Source organism: Anguilla rostrata, chromosome 19 (assembly GCF_018555375.3).
Source record: "Anguilla rostrata isolate EN2019 chromosome 19, ASM1855537v3, whole genome shotgun sequence".
Taxonomy (NCBI): domain Eukaryota; kingdom Metazoa; phylum Chordata; class Actinopteri; order Anguilliformes; family Anguillidae; genus Anguilla; species Anguilla rostrata.
In genome coordinates this window covers 11,159,214-11,177,228 of record NC_057951.1, presented here as the reverse complement: position 1 = coordinate 11,177,228, position 18,015 = coordinate 11,159,214, and the positions used below count along the sequence as shown (strand labels likewise).

The following is an 18,015-nucleotide window of genomic DNA, read 5'->3' as shown; positions in this document are numbered from 1 at the left end:
TGATGAATTCCTACAAATCTTCATATACTCTCAGTGATAATGCTTCCATTTTAGAGACGTCCAGAGAGCGCCCCTCAAATGGGCGGGAGGGGTGGAGCCCTCTGAAGGGAGAACTGAGCCCGCCCTGAGCCCCAGCACAAAAACCCACCATCCCCAGACATCCCCAGACATCCCCACACATCCCCGCTCGCCGCTGAAGATATATAGAGCGCTCGCTCCTGGGGTCAAAGGTCGACCTCGAGGGGTGGGTGGTGATGGGGGTCGCAGTGCACGGGCGCGTCGGCGGGCATAGAGGTCGCTTTGGACAGGGAAGGGGCCCTGGGTGTGTGTGAATGGATACAAACGAGGCCTGTGCATTTTACTGCTCTGAAATCCACTAGGCCTGGTGTGCTGACTTACATCTGCCTTGAATAAAGTTGTGTTTCTTCATTTCTATAAAAAGAATATTCCACGTGTTGTCCTGCAGTGGTGCTCAACAGTTTATTGAATTTGGGTTGCGAATCTGTGCCCAGTAATTCCAAACATTCCATGGGTGTGTCACAATAAATGAGGAATAGAAATTTAGAAAAATAAGGTTTTTAAAAAAAAAAAAAAAAAAATAAGATGAGGAAAAACATAAGATTTACAGTGATTGTTTTGGGTTGAGAGAGAGGAGAGGTAGATGTGCAGGTCACCAACTTGTACTATTCCTTTCGTGCTTAGAGGAAGTTGGAAGTGTAAATTAGTTTAAACAAATAATACAAATAAAACCCCAGTAATATTCAGGGATAACAGATTCACGTAAGCCACTGATTTGGAAAGCTGCACTAAAACAGGCAGGGTAGATTTAGGGCTGATGTCACTACAAGGACAGCGGAGCTTCCCCCCCCCTCGTGCCTGGGGTGTCTGGATTAGGAATCAAAGCCCCCTCCAGTAAGCTGATACGGGCCCAGCGTCCTCTTTAACCCCGTACGAGCGACTGTGCCGGAGCCAACCGCGGTGACTCACCAGCGGCTAACTTTCCCCATTTCTCTGTGTCCCGCCCGCAGGTCCAAGTACTTCCGTGGGAGAAAGCTGAACGGGGAGTACGAAATCCGAGTGGAGCAGGTTGGTACCGTGCGTATGAAACCGGGAACCGTGTCGTCTTGTTTGGTGACACGTGGCCTCACACTGCTACGGTGCCCTTTCCTGGGATTTTCTCCCGTTGTTGAGTGCCCATAATTAAACACTGCCAACCATACAGGCCAGAAACACTACCAACCATACAGACCAGAAACACAACCAACCACACAGACCAGAAACACTACCAACCATACAGGCCAGAAACACTACCAACCATACAGACCAGAAACACTGCCAACCATACAGGCCAGAAACACTACCAACCATACAGGCCAGAAACACTACCAACCATACAGGCCAGAAACACTACCAACCACACAGGCCAGAAACACTACCAACCATACAGGCCAGAAACACTACCAACCACACAGGCCAGAAACACTACCAACCATACAGACCTGAAACACTACCAACCACACAGGCCAGAAACACTACCAACCATACAGGCCTGAAACACTACCAACCACACAGGCCAGAAGCACTACCAACCATACAGGCCAGAAACACTAGCAACTATACAGACCAGAAACACTACCAACCATACAGACCAGAAACACTACCAACCATACAGACCAGAAACACTAACAATCACACAGGCCAGAAACACTACCAACCATACAGACCAGAAACACTACCAGCCACACAGGCCTGAAACACTACCAACCACACAGGCCAGAAACACTACCAACCATACAGGCCAGAAACACTACCAACCATACAGGCCAGAAACACTACCAACCACACAGGCCAGAAACACTACCAACCATACAGGCCAGGTGACAGACGCCATGTATCATGCTAATAAGATCTTGTGCATCCCAAACTGTTGCTTCAGTCCCACACCACTCTTATGAATCCATTTTCCGTTTGTTTCCCGTGTCAGTAACAAACAGTGCACTCACGTGCTGTACTCCTTTCCAGAGCTGCAGCCTTGAGTCAGCTCAAGCCAGAAGAAGCTGTTCTTATCCCTCTTATTTAAACGGAGACGTGCGACTGAAATGAAACTTGGTCGCGGTCTCCTGGCCGACCGACCGTGTTTATACGCGTTTATATTTGCGGGGCTCGGTCGCGTTCGGGTCGGGAGTTTTTTGGAGCTCCATTAGCGCGCGACCTCATCTGCCGTCGTCTGCCGTCGTCTGCATTCGTCTGCGTTCGTCTGCTCGGTGTTTACAGGAACTGCAGCAGCGACCTCATCTGAGAGGCAGGGATGAGGTATTAAACACAGCGCGTCTGCCCAAGGAGAGTGTTTACAGTGCCTTTACGAAATGTAGCCTGCATGTGACCCCTGGGGTACCACTTTCTAGAGCTGTGCATAGTGAATTTATCAGTTAGCAGTATGGGAAGAGAATGTATGTATGTATGCATGTATGTGAAATTATGAAGTCTAGACATATCCCACATATCCTTGTCTTCCTGTTCAATTTGCCTGTGTTGAGCCATATGGATTCATCAAGGCCCATCTGTCTTTTTAAAAACATAAATTGTTTTCTTTACGTTTTGACTAATAAAAGCAAAAGAAAATAATTTGTCTGGTGGGGGGGGGGAAGCCAATCAGAATGAGCGGGGTGTGTTGACTCAGGCCTGCTGGTTCACTCACACGTTGACCTCTGAGGGGGTAGATTTCGGTGCTGCCAGTTAACTGTGGGCAAAGCTCAGCCGAAACCAAATAAACCGTGCGGCCAGCCTGACTGGGGACAGTAAATCAACAGAGAGGGACCGGCACACCTGCACTCCCTCAGCCCTAAATGTGGACCTGCTTCTGCTTTTAGTCCCCCTCTCTGTTTGCTCCAGTCTTTTTTTATACTTTCCCTACGATGACTGCGAGCTAATTACCCTCAGCTTTTAGGTCACCTGCCAAACCGCCCCCCCCCATAGGGGTTATTTAATGTGGAATAGAAGGCTTCCACTCAAATATTGAACCAGTAACCGGATCCCTGTGTGAAAGGCTGTGGACGGGCCGACCCGGAGAACTTAGCAGAATGCTTCGCGGTCCCAATGTTTCAGCGTCCCCATCGCACCAGGCCAAGCCTTTTCGGCTCTCTCTCTTCCTCTCGCTTACCCCCCAGCCCCCCCGCCCTCCCCCGGCCCGGCCTGCTACTCGCGGTCCCGCATAAGGCCGTATAAGGCCCCGGCTGCAGGCCGTGCAGCCCCGCCCCTCGCAGGCCGTAAGCACTCTTATCTGTGTGTAAGGGCCTGGGGTACCGTGAGATGCAGCTACTCAGAGAGGCTCATTCAGGCCCGTATCTCCCCTCAGTGCCGCAGATAAACGGCCAGCTCTTGTGCCCGGTGTCATGAGCTAATCCTCTGCTCTTAGCCACTCGCGCCCCGGTTCGGGGGATTCGCTTTTTGTGGAGCGCAGGCCGCGCAGAACGATGTTTTCGCACCGCCGTTTTCGGCAAATTCGCGAGCGGCGTCAGAACCGTGCACACGAGCGTCACGTTGTTCCACGGCGCTCGCTGAACAACAGGACCGGTCCGCAGATGTGGGCGAATCGGGGCCGCGTTCCTGCGGCCGGGCCTTTGCACCGCAGGCGGTCGGCGTTTCCGAAAAACAAGTTTTACAGCACACCCCCGGTGACGGGTCCGGGTCCCGAGCCGCCCCGCTCCGGCTCCGTGTCTTTTCACCTGCCAGCGTCCTTTATCTCCGTGACAAATGCTGCAGATACGCGGGGCGCTGGCAGCGCTGGCCGCTATCTGCACACGCACATGTAGCGCGCGCCACACTTTGTTTAATGGAGGGTGTCTGGCAGCGTAATCCTGTCAGCCGCATCGCCTCCTCAACCGTGAGTCATCCGCCGAGCCTGCGCGGCCGGCCTCTGTGAAATCTCACAGCCCGCGTGAGTTACGTCTTTATTTATTCTCTGCTGTTTCGCGCTGGTGCGCTGCGCAGAAAGTCATCACAGGGGGGCGCTCTTGCCAGTGTGGATTCATCGACTGGGGATTCGGGGATTTTACAGCGACCAGCATTGATTAACCGTTGGGCATTTCCAAATTTTTGAAGGTCAACGGCTCCAATTATGGCAATTTGTGGAGTTGAGCTTTTGGTTGCCCTGAAGAGAACGCAGGAGGCAGGCCTCCAGGAGTGTGACTGTGAAACCACGGACCACACTCGTACCCTCCTGCTGACCTCAAACAACAGAGCCCCCGTGGGTTCACCAGGGCAACATCTGCCAAGATTTACCACTCTGTAGCCACGGCAACCGTAGCTGCGCACCGGATGGTTTCCCCGCCCCCCCTCGGGCCCGCCCGTTCCCCTCCAGGTTGCGGACACCTGTTAGGATGTTCCGTGCTGGCGGGTACCTGGCTGGCCGCGTGCCACAGAGGGAGACTGCGGCATTCCGGCACCTTCTCGCCCATAAGCGCCGGTCCCGCCCGCGGCCAGGACGCCGGGCTGTCCGTCACCTGCTGGCGGCGCAAGGCAGTGAATTCTGGGAAGGCCAATTCGGGGGGTCAGAGAAAAGGCACATTCCCGAATCTCCCGGAGGATGTCGGGAACGGATTACCAAAAACACGCCGGATTCATGCGGACGGGTTCTAAATCAGCAGAATTCCTCGTCTGCAATTGCCCTTGGAAAAGGTGGCAGCTAGAAGAGAAGTGCACCAGATGGCGGCTCTGCGGCAGATGGCGGTGTTTTTTTCGCAGGTAGGATCTGAGATGGGTGGAATTCTGCACAGGCACGGAACTTTTTTTCCCCTTGGCTGTTCTTTGATGTTTTGGTCCTCCATATGTATCCCATATTGCCTCACATTACCAACCACGGTCATCATATTGATGGTGGATCAGCAGCAGATCCTCTGTAAAGGGCCTACAGCACCAGTTGAGAGTCAAACCAGCCCAGCACCTGTAGTGATGGGTTCTCCTGGTCAGTGCTTTTTTGACGTTAACCTGGTTAAGGATTTTTTAAAATGGCTGTCCTTGCTGTTGGGCACCGCTTGGTTTGTCTTTGTAGCAGCTGGGCTGAAGTGACTGTGGCTGCTTATTTTTATTTACACAACTCCGAGAGCTGCTTGATAGGAATTAATGTGACTCTGAAGCTGTGAATTTGCACGTTGAGCCGCGCAGTTCAGTCCTCAGGACTGTGCCTCTCACCTCTCCAGCGACAGAGCGGTGGTGGCTCCCGGATACAAAACCCCCCAAAAAACTTTTAAAATCTCGTTTTGCCCCTGCCTGTTACGTCGGAGGAGCCAAAGACGCTTGCGGAAGGTCTCACAGAAAGGGCCTCCTGGAGAGGAGACGCATTAAAAAGGAGGCGCAGTTTCACTGAGAGAGGGTATCGGTGGGAGAACATAATGGCTTCAGGAGAACAGAGACTGTAATTATGCTGCTAGAATCCTGGGGTGGGGTGGGGGGGGGGGGGGGATTAAGCTTCCGGTGATACAGGGATGGAGCGCGCCATTGCCAATATGTGATATGAAGACTTCTGATGAAATGCTCTTTTTATATCTGGGAATTGGCTCATTGCGGTGGCTTATTGGCTCTCCGGTAATGCCATTGTGTATTAAGCATATCTTAGACAAACTCCACGAACAGATAGGGACATGGTGGATTTTGCAATTGGAAATGTAATGCCATTAAAGCAAATGTGATTATGAACGAGGACGTTAATAAGCTACCATCAAGGCATATGCGGTCTATGGCAATAGTGTGCAATAGTCCCTGGGGAGGGGAACAAAGCATTTTAGGTACAGTGCATATATAACCTTTAAAAGCAATATCATTTTAGGTTGTGCGATAATATTCATGTTAATAGTGGTAACTAACAGTCATTTCACAATGCAGTTCAGTACATTCAGAGCTAGGTAATCATGCTGAAGAAGAGGTCTGAGGCGGATGTGAGTCTGTGGACTGTAGTGGCGTGGCGCTAGCTCTTGGTGCAATCTGAGTTTCATCTGACATTGAGCATTTCATGAAACATTGGGCTGGCCATCGCATGGGAAAAGAATGCATTGTCCAGACTGAGCGAGCACCAGGCCTGCGATGGCTCGGGGGAATACTCCTGACTCCGTGTCCTGAGATAAGTGGCGTGACACATCGAGGTGGGGACCGTCGGAACAGACGAAATGAGGCGCGTGAGCTTATCGAGCAAGAGCAACAAACAGGCCCGGCCGGGCCTCCCTTTTTCGGCACAACCGGAGCCGGGCACCCCCCCCCCCCCCCCCGCCCGTCTGGGACGAGCGAGCAGGGGCGATGCCTTTTCCAGGCAGAGGAAGCGATTATTTCTGCGGAAAAAAAAAACTAAACAAAAAAAACCCAGCTGGTTGTGAAAAAAACTTTAAAAAGAGCCGGCGGGTTATCTCTGGGATTGGGAGTTACGAGCGTCTGTGTCTGTACACACCCGGCGAGGAGGACGAGGGCCACTTTACGGGAGAAGGAGAAACCGGTAACGGCCAATCAGACAGCTCGGCCGTGCGGGCGTGGCAGCGTTCGGAGTTCATTTTGAGATGTTAATGCGCACTTCTAAGGCTCGGCGTGACCCTGGACTGCACGGTGGAACTTGCAGTACCCTTCTCAGCTGGAGACAGGGCTCAGACCGGCTGAGAAGGGTCTCCTTAACGTCCCGTCGGCAGGGCTAAGAGCAAAAGGGCTCCTCCTAAATCTGTGGGATGTGGGACTGTGCCTGTGTCCAGGGTGCTGTGGCCCGACCATCGCACTCATTCATCGCTGCTTGTGATGTTGGCAGTTCGCAAATCTAGGCTCTTCATTCCCGCTCGCTGTTCTGCATATGGTGGCTGAATAAATGCCCTGGATAAATTCCTAAAATGTGGTTATTAGAAATGCCCAATGCTTCCATGTTTTAAATCTCTGAAAATAAAAAAAACACATTATCTTAAATCTGTTGCTTTACATTTGTCTTATTCTGTTTTTTATTTTATTTTAATGGAATGCCATTTTTAGGACTATATATTTGACCTTACTTGTACCGTTACTCTTACTTACCTGTCATGTCTTTATTTGTATATTCCACTGCCTGTTAATTGTGTGTGCTGTTCTACAGTATGTCCTTTTCTGGACAGACTGAGTGCACTTCATGAAAAGCGTTGTATAAATAAAGTTTATGTGTGCGCTTCACATTCAGGTTTAAATACGTCAAGGGCATTCACTGTCACTGTTCCTGAAACCGTATAGAGTTATAAATATAAATACGAATGCATTGTGTCCTTATATAAGCCTTGAAGTTTGCACATCAAAAGGATTTTAGATTCCTTTTTTATAGCGAGGAGCTCAGATTGTTTCGTCTGAAGGCGAGGATTATTGAGCCAAACTTTTAGGATACTGCTTTCATCGGAGAATGAAAACCAGACGACTCACTGAACTGAATGCTAATAGAAAACTTGTTGAGTTTTCTGATCCCTGCGAAATGAACTTTTAATACTCGTCTGTTTGAGGGAAGTGTGAATATATGAGATCACTTGGGAACACCCTGAACCGGACTATGACTCCAACAGGCCATGACCACTTGAGAAAAGTTATCTTGGTCCATTTGATAAGGGTGGAGGACCTGTAAAAATGAGGAAGTTATTGGATCTCTCCTCTGCAGGAAACGCGCATTTTGAGTTTGGAAATAAAATGGTTCCAAATGTGAAAAATAAACAAACGGTATTTGCATGAGGAGAATAGTTGGCCTGTTATAAGATGATGTGCTGCCGTGTCATAACTGCAAGGCCCGCCCACTCACATGACTGGCTCAGCCTTAATCGTTCCCTCATGGCGATTACTGCGCTGTGGTCACGCATAAATCAAGCGCTGGGACGAACCGGCAGCGCTTGAAAGTGTGCTCAGAGTGTCTGCGTGCTGAACAGCACGGATCACTACTGTCCTGTTTTTTTCCCCTCTCCTACCGTGAATCTGAAGAGAATTCCGCTATTTCTGCTTTATTTTTTCCTTTTCGTTTTTTTAACGGGTGGTTTTTATTTCCTGCGAAAGCCGTGCCTAACTTGAAACGTGTCTCTCGGCTCAGGACTGAAAGGGGGGCGGCAAGCACGTGTCACTTCCCTGACACTGATGACACTCTGTCTTTACAGGAAAATGTATGTTGAATGTGGACTTTTAGTCCTTCCCCAGAATTTTGCCACATGGGTCTGAGGCCATGAGTCAGAGCTCCCCCCTGACCCCCCCCTCGCCCCCTCGCCCCCCCGCAGTGGGTGATGGGTTTCTCTTTCCTGTGGCTCGTTACAGGCTCGTTAACCCCTGTGTCAGTTCTGGTCCTTGCAGCGGCTGTGTTGGGATTCCAGGCCTGCCGCTGCCGCCGGTGCTGCTGGGAGAACGCTAGCCTCCCGTACTCCCGGGTTCCCGCTCCTGCACCGCAAAGCCGCATTAGCGCCGGAGAGATTACACCGCGTGACCCGCTCGGTGGGGCCCGGCGGGGGGCGGGGACGGGGGCCCGGGGCCCACGATCCGGCAGAGGGGACCCATGCACCTGACCCTCCACAACAGCAATCAGGGGGACTCTAAAAATATCCCTAAAAGATTCCAGATGAGCTTTGGATTGGGAGAGGGGGGGTAAAAAAAACCCTCTTTGGCAGCACTGGGCACCATATTTGGTAACTGGTGTCTTGGATAAAATATGCCTTTCCAGGCAGGCAGCTGACTGCGGTGTGTTTGGGGATTTGCTGAATGCACTTAGAGCTTCGCCTCTCCCTGCGTATTAACAGGAGGCTCTGCCAAAGCGAAGAGTGTGCGCGGGGAACTGCAGCAGAGCGGCCGTCCTTTTGGGGAGGGCGGGGGTCAAAGGTCGCACGCACACAGGCGCAGGTCCTTAGGTTTGCACGAGCCCCCTTTTCCCCACAGCGTCTGCACCCACTGAGGCAGGCTGCGCGATTTCAGCACCGTTTCTGAGTTAAGCTCAGATTAATCTCACATTTCCACCAGGGATCTGATTGTGCAACGGCGCGCTTCGGAATAGAACATTAAAAAGAGAAACGTGCGTCTCATCAAGAACGTTCCAAGAATGTTTTTGAACAAAGCGGCCTAGCTTAGAGCTCTTGGAAGAGGCAGGGATGAACTCTGAGAGCGTCTGCCTTGTTTGAAAAGGGATCTGGAGTGCCTGCACCAGTCTTGGCAGCGGAGGGGTGCGCAGTGGGATGATGTCTGTGGAGATGTCGCCGGGGCCAAAGGCTGGAACAGGAGAGAGGCATTTGTCCTGGTGACTGCTTCCTGTTTTCCTTCCCCCGTGGTCGGAGCCGGTCCAAGAGGCCGAGTGCATTATCTGAGCGGTTACCATGGCAGTCGGGAAACATACCATGGTCTGTTTGCCTGCCGAGTCACCAACTGCTCATCCTCCGAGAGAGAGAGAAAGAGGGGCAGCGAGAGAGACAGCCAGAGAGAAAGACAGAGGGGGGGAGAGATGGCGGGGGGGTTTCAGCCTTTGAAGAGTAGGCTTTTTGGATTTTTCTTTTTGCAAAATTCAAAGTCAGTGTTCTAGAATTCAACGGCTTTTGATTACCGGTAGTGACTGTGACATCAGCACTAGAATGTTCAGTTAAGAACATTCTGATCATATATTTCGTGCCTTAATGGGTAAATCCGGTGACATTAACTGTTCCTGGAAAGCGGAGGGTTTCTGGTTTGGGACTCTTTGCCGCAGATTCAGGCGCTCTCTTGTTTCGGGCTTTGGCAGAGCGAGCGGTGTGGGGGATGCAGATGTTTGTTTCCGCGGCGGGTCAGAGACGAGGCGGCCCGAGCCGGGACCGACCGGCCGGCGCTGGCTGCGCCTCCAGGCCTCCGCCCCAGCCCTCTGCGAATGAGATTCCGCCCCTCGCCCCGTCCCCTCGCCCCTCGTCCCCCCGCCCCTCCCCGCGCCCCTCCTGCGCCTTCGCGAAAACAAACAGGGGCCGCGGCCGTTAATTCTGCTCCCAGTGCGCGCGTTTGAGCTCGTTCTCACCGCGCTGCCGCAGTCTCCGCGCTCAGCTCCCCCCCGCGAGACCGGAGCCGCGCTGCACGGTTCACACGCACCGCTGACTGTAGCGAACTACAGCTCGGCTGCGTTTTAACACTCGCCACAGCTGCCAGCTCACTGGAAAATGTAGTTTTTTTGCGCTCGGATCAACATTAACTGGGGCCGATGACACGGCTGTTGATCAAAACGAATCGTCCACACACGCCTCCGCATACTGGACTGTGTGCCCCGCACCCCTGACCTGGTGCACCAGCACTGTGGGCCCCGGGGCCCCTGCAATCGAACCCTTCCCTGTAATCCTGTGGCCCGGGTTGGAGCGCGTGTTAGAGAGGCATGCTGTGCCTAAATTGGGCCGGATGACGACACCGCGTCGCTGTCGAGCTGGCCGCCGACCATAAACACGCTCTGTAGAAACGCTGCGGCCTCTCCGTGTCTGATCTGCCAAAGACCATGTCATGTGTATAAATACCGTCCTGCAGGAAAGGGCAGCCGTTTCACAGCACAGAAGATTCCCTGAGGCGACGCTGCCCGCTGTGACCTGAACCATATGAGCTTTCAACTCGGTAAACTTTTATTGGCTTTGGTGATCTTTGTGGCCAAACTGACAATGGCTATTTGGCTGCGAATCAGTTAAACAGCGAGAATATTAATTTCCTGTGAAAGGGGTAAAAAACCAAAAAATTATGCCCCCCACCCATTGCAATAGGTGGATTCATGGGTAAAGATGCAGCATATTATGCATTTTTGCTCAGAATGGACGTTGCTCATAGTGCTCATATTCTGAGCACTGGTTTACAATCAGGACTGATCTAGGATCAGTTTAGCCATTTAGCTCTGAATGTACAGGGTTATATATATGGACAGAGAGAAACCTGACCCAGGATCAGTGCTTTTACCAGTCTCCTCGTATATAGGAATTGGTGCTTGGCAAGCTACCTGCGCCATGTAGCTCAGGGTAAGCGATGAGAAAGCAGAGTTAGAGGAATCACATACAGGCGTAGGCACAAAACCCCTTTTAATTAAGAGCCCATTCATTGATGTGTGTATTAATGCGCTGTACTCTGGCTCTTAAGGGCCTACCAGGGTCAGCCACCATTTTGCAATAAGCCATGGAAAATATATTGTGAAAAATGTGAAAAGCTCAGCATACAGTATTTGTTCTGCTTTTCCAGTGCTGATGTATGTCTGTTTTAAGTCTGCCTTTATAGTCTATACCCACTGCTACCTCCTGGTGTGTGACAACACACGTGGAGCATTGCTGGAAACACTTATGGAAGAGAAAACAAACTTATAAAACAATCCATAACTAGGGAATCCTATACAAATACATTTGAAGAACATGCATGTATTCAACAAGTATGTAACTATTCACTAAGGAAAACATAATTTACTACTACAACTTCCTAATACGTTTGATGTTTTTTAAAAAAGAATATATATGTATTATTTCTTTCTTTCTTTATGCTTTCCCCCCCAGTTTGGAATTCCCAATCATGCGCAGGCACAATTGATCATTCCAGCCAATAGCCAATGGTTTTGCTTTTTTGCTCAGTCTGCAAAAATGAGTTGATAACATTGCAATGCAGCAATATAGGGTTTATATTACGTGGTGCATTAATAATGGGTCAATGAGTATATGTGTGCAAGCTGTACATAAGAATAAGATGGCTCATAACTTTAATTTGGACATAGATGATTTATATTTGTTCAAATGCATGTTCAAGTGCCCCAAAGAAAGCCTTTTTTGATTGGGATCAGGGCTGCATTCTGTCTCGCATCGCTTTCCCAGAATGCAGTGTGTTCCCACACCGCTTTCCCAGACACTTTTTGCAGGTAATTTAGCAGGCCTGGAGTCCCGTCTCTCTGATCAGCTCTGATGGGGCTCCAGCCGCACGTTGATGAGCGATTGTTTTTCTGACCCTCGTGTCCTTTGAAACGTTCTGACACTTTCCATCTGTACTTGTCAAGTGCGCCACACCCGCGTATAGTGAACGGACCTTCCCCTAATGGCCAATGACTCAGCCATTCATAACAGGAAAGAGAACAGGCCCCTGGCTTCTTTATGATGGCACGTTTGGAATTGAAAAAGAGTACAGGACTAGCCTGTACAATTGATTTGGATGAGCCTGTTAGAACGGCATTAATTGGAACAGCCAGGTGGTACAATGCAGGTTTTTTTTTGAATGATTGATGTGTTGTTTTTACAGGCAGAGTTCTCGGAGATAAACCTGGCGTCCTGTGTCAACGGCGGCTGTGTGGTAGACATGCAGACCATGAGGGGCGGGACCAGGGTGGTCAGGTGAGCGGAATCCACCAATCACGCGCCGTAGACCCCAGCAGCCTCTCATGTATCCGGCACACACGAGGTGCATCCCCTGTCCTGTTTGTCTTCTGTCGAACAGGACAGGAACAAAGCTGTCTGTGAACCGAGCGGAGAAAGGAAACGTGTCGCTGTCAGTGTTTACCTTGTTGGTTTTATCTGTCTGTCTGTCTGAGTGTCGCTGTCTGATTTTATATCCAACTCACAATGTCTAAATATGTTGCTGGGCCAAAAAAAAGAAGCAAAAGAAATGTCACAACAAGTCCTTCCTGTGTCGCTGCAGCATTGTGGCTGCCTGGCTTCGGCTCACCTTGTGCTCACTCTTTCCGCAACGGCCAACCGGCAAGGTCGTGATTTAAACACCCCCCCCTCCCCTTGTGAGACTCTGACAGAAGCCCCGACCAGCAGGACGCCATCGCCGCTGCCCTCTCGCCCGACCTCTCCCGCTTCCAGAGAGCCGTTCTCTAGCACGTTCTCCCGCTGAGCGGCTGAAGCTGCGGCGCTCTCCTGTTACATTACATTACCTTACATTACATTACATTACATTACAGGCATTAGCAGACGCTCTTATCCAGAGTGACTTACACAGTGATCTACACAGCAGGCCTGACCGCGCTCTGTGATAGAGCACAGGGAGTCGCCGCGCCGCGGTCACTTTAACGCGTGGGGTACGGTGCGATGCCCAGCCATGCTCGGGTTGGGCCGGTTCGGGTCGGGCTGGTTTGGGTCGGGCCGCTTCGGGTCGGGTCGTGCGTCCGTAACGGCAGTGGTTGTTCCAGTAAGGCGCTCCAGGGAACGTGTGTGGTCGGCGCTCCCGAACCCGCGGGTTTTTGGTTCCCCCCGGCTGGGTAATTGAATCGGCCCGTTTGGTACGCGCTGTGGAGGAATGAATGGCGGTTACGGGCGAGCTCAGGTGCAGAGCCGCGCCGGGCGCTGAGGCCGCGCTGACAGCTGATGACAGTGTGCACGATGCAGCTGTGCACGTTTTCCTTTATCCAGGGTTCAGCTCACACGCGTCTGAATCTGAACCTGCAACCTCCTGGTGTCAAGACCAGGTCCGCTACCAGGTGGGTTCACTTCCATCCCGGTTAGACGGGACAGCACCGCAGTGAGTACATTTCTTTTGCGGATTCTTTATTAGTTTTGGGGGAGCGTCAGACAGGAGGAAGACGGCTGGCTGCTGCAGTGTCTCTCAGGGTTCGTGCTCAATGGCGGGGCGACCCCCGCTCTGGTCACGGTCACTGCTCCATGGGCTCCGTGCGCACATGCAGGCGCTGATTGCAGAAGCAGATCTGCAGTCTGATACCACCCCCCCTAGACCCCCCCTCCCCAAACCACCACCTCAACCCCCAACCACCACATAACCCCCAGACCCCCGCCTCCCACCCACCCACACACCATCTCAACCCCCAACCACCACCGCCCCCACCCCCACCTCCCCAGCCATCGGCCCCCCACCCCTGCCTCCCCTACCCCCCAACCACCATCCCCCCACCCCCGTCTCCCCCTCAAACCCCAGCGGCTGTCCCGGGCCAGACAGGCTGCTGGTTATGTGCTGCTCACATTACATTGGGCGAGCCTGGTTACCTCCCCGCCACACGGGGCTCCCTACCACAGCTCCCTGAAGAGGCCGGCCTGCTTCTCTGAGACTCAGCCAGGATATCCTTCCTCAGGGTAAATAAACAACCCCAGCTCCTCAGACACAGCCTTAATAAAACATATCAGTCAGCCAGCCAGACCTTTCCCTTTTAGTATTTTGTTTCATACATAAATATATATATATATAATATAGAGAGAGAGAGTAGTTCTCAGCAGTAATGCTTTTTAATGTGACATATTTACTCACGTAAATATTAATAGGAAATATGGGCAGCATCTATTTGGAAATCTTCTGTTAAACATGTGGGTCAGTGTGTTTGTTGTAAGCTGTTTGTTTTATATATTTTTTATATGTTTTTTTTTTAGCTTGCGGTGGTTAGGGAGTATAACCTCCTTCCTCAGCAGAAGATTCAGTGAGAGGGCAGTGTGCAGTTCAGCTATAAAAGAGCCACACTGTTCAACAGGCATTGAAAGGCATTACCTCACATCCCTTAATGTGCCATTATGGGGTGGTCTTCCCTCTGGACCATTCCAATTCCCAAAAAAACATCCAATGCCTCCCTGCAGCAATGGGAACACTGTGCTGTAGGAGATTTTCTCTTTAGGGTGAAACGTTAGGCCCAGCCTCAACTCATTTAAATGATTCCACTGCACTTGCTGCGAATAGAAAGAGGTTTCCCGCCTACCTCTCTCAGTGTGACCCTCTTATCGTCCCCTGTGTGTACGGCTAAATTTGTCTGGTGAAAAAAAAAAATTGCTGTTATTGTTATTCAGGCAGCATAAATGGGCCAACACCCAGTTTTGGAACTGAATAGTGTGCCAGTGGGAGTTTTAGTCCCATTTCCTGCGCTGTCAGAGAGGGCCAGCGGGCCATCGCTCCTCGAAGTGCACAAATGCTCAGGGGCGCTCAGGGGTAAACGCTCAGGGGCGGGGCGGGGCGACACCATGATGTCACCGAGCTGCGTCTCCCCTGGGGCCGCGCCCCCCCCCCCGGGCCCTGTCCAGGAATAGCCGGCAGCTCTTTCTCACAAAGAACGGTGACGCAGGTGGGGCCTCTCCTCGTGCGCACGTTCTCACTGACAACTGCTGCCCGCCCTGCTGCTAACTGCTCTTTACCTGTGAGCTTTACGCTCATGTGCAGAGCTCATGCTGTAGGAATCCGGTAAGAGCCAATTAAATTGTGCCATGTCAGTATCAAGCTCTGTGTTATCACTGATGCAAAAAAAAAAAAGGTCAGCATCTATAAGGAGGCATGTCTCAGCACTTTGTGCGAACATGAAGGTGAAGTGCACTGTGAATCTGTGCAGTGTAATGGCTGTGTGTGTATATGTATGGTAATGGCTGTGTGTATATGCAGTGTGGTGGCTGTGTGTGTAGTGTAATGGGTGTGTGTGTGCAGTGTAATGGCTTCTGCTCTGGACTTGCTCTTTGAAAATGCTGCCTATTGTTTCTTGCGGAAATGACATGGCTCTTTCCTAAGTGATTAAGGGCACATTTAATTGTTACGTGACACAAATCAAGCTTTTCCCTCTGGGATTACTCCTGGGGTTCACAGAAAGTCAGATTTGGAAGATTAAACGCTGGTAATTAGAACACCCTGTGCGCAGAGAGAGAGAGATTTTGAAAAGAAAACTCTGTCCTCATTGTGCCCGGTCCTAAAGGAGGTGGTGAAAAGGTTATAGGAGCCGGATTAATGGAGGAGCGGGTTCCTGCCAGGTGGGTCTAACGCTTCAGCTCCCCCCAAAAAACCCTATTCAGCCATACTGACTCATATTACTGTTAAATATTTATAGTGTGTGTGTGAGTGAGTGTTCGTGCAAGCGTTTGTGTGTCTGTCTGTCTGCATGTGTGTATACGTGCGTGCGTCTGCCTGCCTGCGTCTGTCTGTGTGTGTGTGTGTGTGTGTGTTGGAGCTGTTCACTTAAAATGCAGCAGTAATTTACCTCACAGTCCATTTCTGAAAATCGGGGAAGTGCAATGATTTCCGCACGAGTGAAAAACAAATGGAGCCGTTGCTGGGGCTCGGGGATATTAAACAGAGTGAAAGGCCTAAAATCTCTCCTGAGACGCAGAGCCGCAGTGAAGAATGGAGGACGGCAGGGGAGCCCCCCCAAACGGCAGGTGAAGACGGGGTGGAGATGGCCTTCTGCTGAGAATACCTGCCTGGGATCAGGCCACCGTTAATCAAGCGCACCGGCTGGGTCAGAGAACCAATCTCCGCTGGGTCAGAGCGCCAGTCCCTGCTGGGTCACTGCGCTGACTGGCTTGGCCCTTTTCCCAGAGCGAGATTGTGCCGTGTTAATTAGATAGATCGTCTGAAAGATTAGTTCTCGAACAATCCCCCCCCACCCTCCAGTCGTCTCAATAATGACTCCTTTTCTGTAAACAGCCAGCTGAAAGCTAACGTGCTAATGCGATGACATCGCTAATTCGTTTGGTCTGAAAGGCAACAGCTGCCGAGCCGGGGCGAAAGGACAATGCGCTGGGGTGGGGGGGAGGGCGGGGGTGCGCGTGTATCGACGCAATTGGCCGCCGGGGCTGGGTCTATTGGGGCCCAGAATCAGACGGCGTAGCTCAGAATCGGTTAAACTGACCTTCGCCGCCGTGCCCTTGTCTGTGGCTACACCGCTGTGTCCTCAGAACGTACCGCCTCCCCGGAGCACAGATGGTCTATTTCCAATCGCATCAAGACGACCGTCTCATCACATCTGTATAACTGCGGTTGTCGGTAATTTAAACAAGTCGCTGTGCATTATTTCATCATTTCAGGAGAATTTATAGGCCGTTTGAAAGCAGGGCGGCTTTTAAATGGCCTAATGGTTTCTGGGCTTTCTCCAAAGTGAACTGCGCATATTTTATTCCATTTATAGGGGTAATGGCAATAATTAAAGATGCACTCTCGCTCTCTTTGCTTCAGAGAAGAGTAGTGCTTCCTTAGTTTCCACAGTGTTTCAGTCACATTGTGTAACACCAACCACACAGTCCCTTATAACCTGTTTCTGAGGGACCTGGAGCTCCTTATGTAATGCCCTTACTCTAAATGCAATTTGTGTGGTATACAAGTATGTGTATGCACATGCATCTTTTCATATGTACATGGATGAAAGCTCTGGTGTTCACGTTATATTCATTAATATGATTTAGTCTGATCACAATCATGTTCATGGTACATGCATGTAGAGTAGCGTTTGCTGACTCTTTTTCTTTGAAAAACATTTCGTCTCCCACTGTTTTATTTATAAAAAATTTACTTTAAAAATTTTTAGAGTAACCCTTTTGTATCGCCCTGTCTTGTTTTGTCCCTCAAGGTCCTTCAAGCCAGACTTCATCCTGATTCGCCAGCACGCCTACAGCATGACCCCGGGGGAGGACTTCCGCAGCCTGGTGATTGGCCTGCAGTTCGGGGGCGTGCCCAGCGTGAACTCTCTCCTCTCCATCTACAACTTCTGCAGCAAGCCGTGGGTGGTGCGTGAGCCGCCCGGCCCGGATCTCAAACTGATTTATTTCAGACGATTAAAGGGCAGCCCGTGGGACCGGTGGCCCGGCCCGCGAGCTGCCGGTACTCACTCACACGCACGCTTAATGGCACAGGCCGTCCCGGTGATTTCGCACCCAGACAAGGTCTCGTTTATGACAGTCCAGTGTGTTTCAGGTGGGATTGCAAGGGGAGAATTTTCTAGAAGGCTTTGTGGGTCTTTGTCCAACACGCTATCTTTCACTTTTTTTTGTCCTTTTTGCAGTTTTCTCACATGATCAAACTCTTCCAATCGCTGGGCCCAGAGAAATTTCCCCTGAATGAGCAAACCTTCTATCCCAACCACAGGCAGATGGTGAGTTGCTTCACTTTGTGTGGAACTGTTACCCACTTTATCTTTCTATATATTTCCTAAAAAATCACAATGTTTGTACTGTAACTTCCAAATGAATCCCCATGTTGGTAAGGTCAGGTTTAGTGTTGATTCTTATATAAGGAAGCATATTCTTATATATGATGATCAAGATTTCTGTTTTCTAGCTGGGCACTTTTGGAAAAGTGTGATAATTTCTGTCCAAATCATGTTACTGATAATGAAGCTACTCTTATAATGAGGGAGAGCAC

The 18,015-nt window shown here is 50.8% G+C and overlaps 1 protein-coding gene across 7 annotated transcripts in view; it reads left to right on the top strand.

Annotated features, from left to right (window-relative positions):
• Positions 1-18,015, top strand: part of LOC135245929 (synapsin-3-like) — an 87,241-nt gene that overhangs the window by 12,696 nt on the left and 56,530 nt on the right. For all 7 annotated transcript variants that reach the window (XR_010327455.1, XR_010327453.1, XR_010327456.1 and 4 more), the window contains exons 3-6: positions 1,029-1,086; positions 12,205-12,296; positions 17,225-17,381; positions 17,657-17,746. Coding sequence is in view for 3 of the 7 variants with exons in the window: in XM_064319321.1 (XP_064175391.1) it covers positions 1,029-1,086; positions 12,205-12,296; positions 17,225-17,381; positions 17,657-17,746 (397 nt within the window). In the remaining 4 variants the exon portion in view is untranslated. The remainder of the gene's footprint in view (positions 1-1,028; positions 1,087-12,204; positions 12,297-17,224; positions 17,382-17,656; positions 17,747-18,015) is intronic.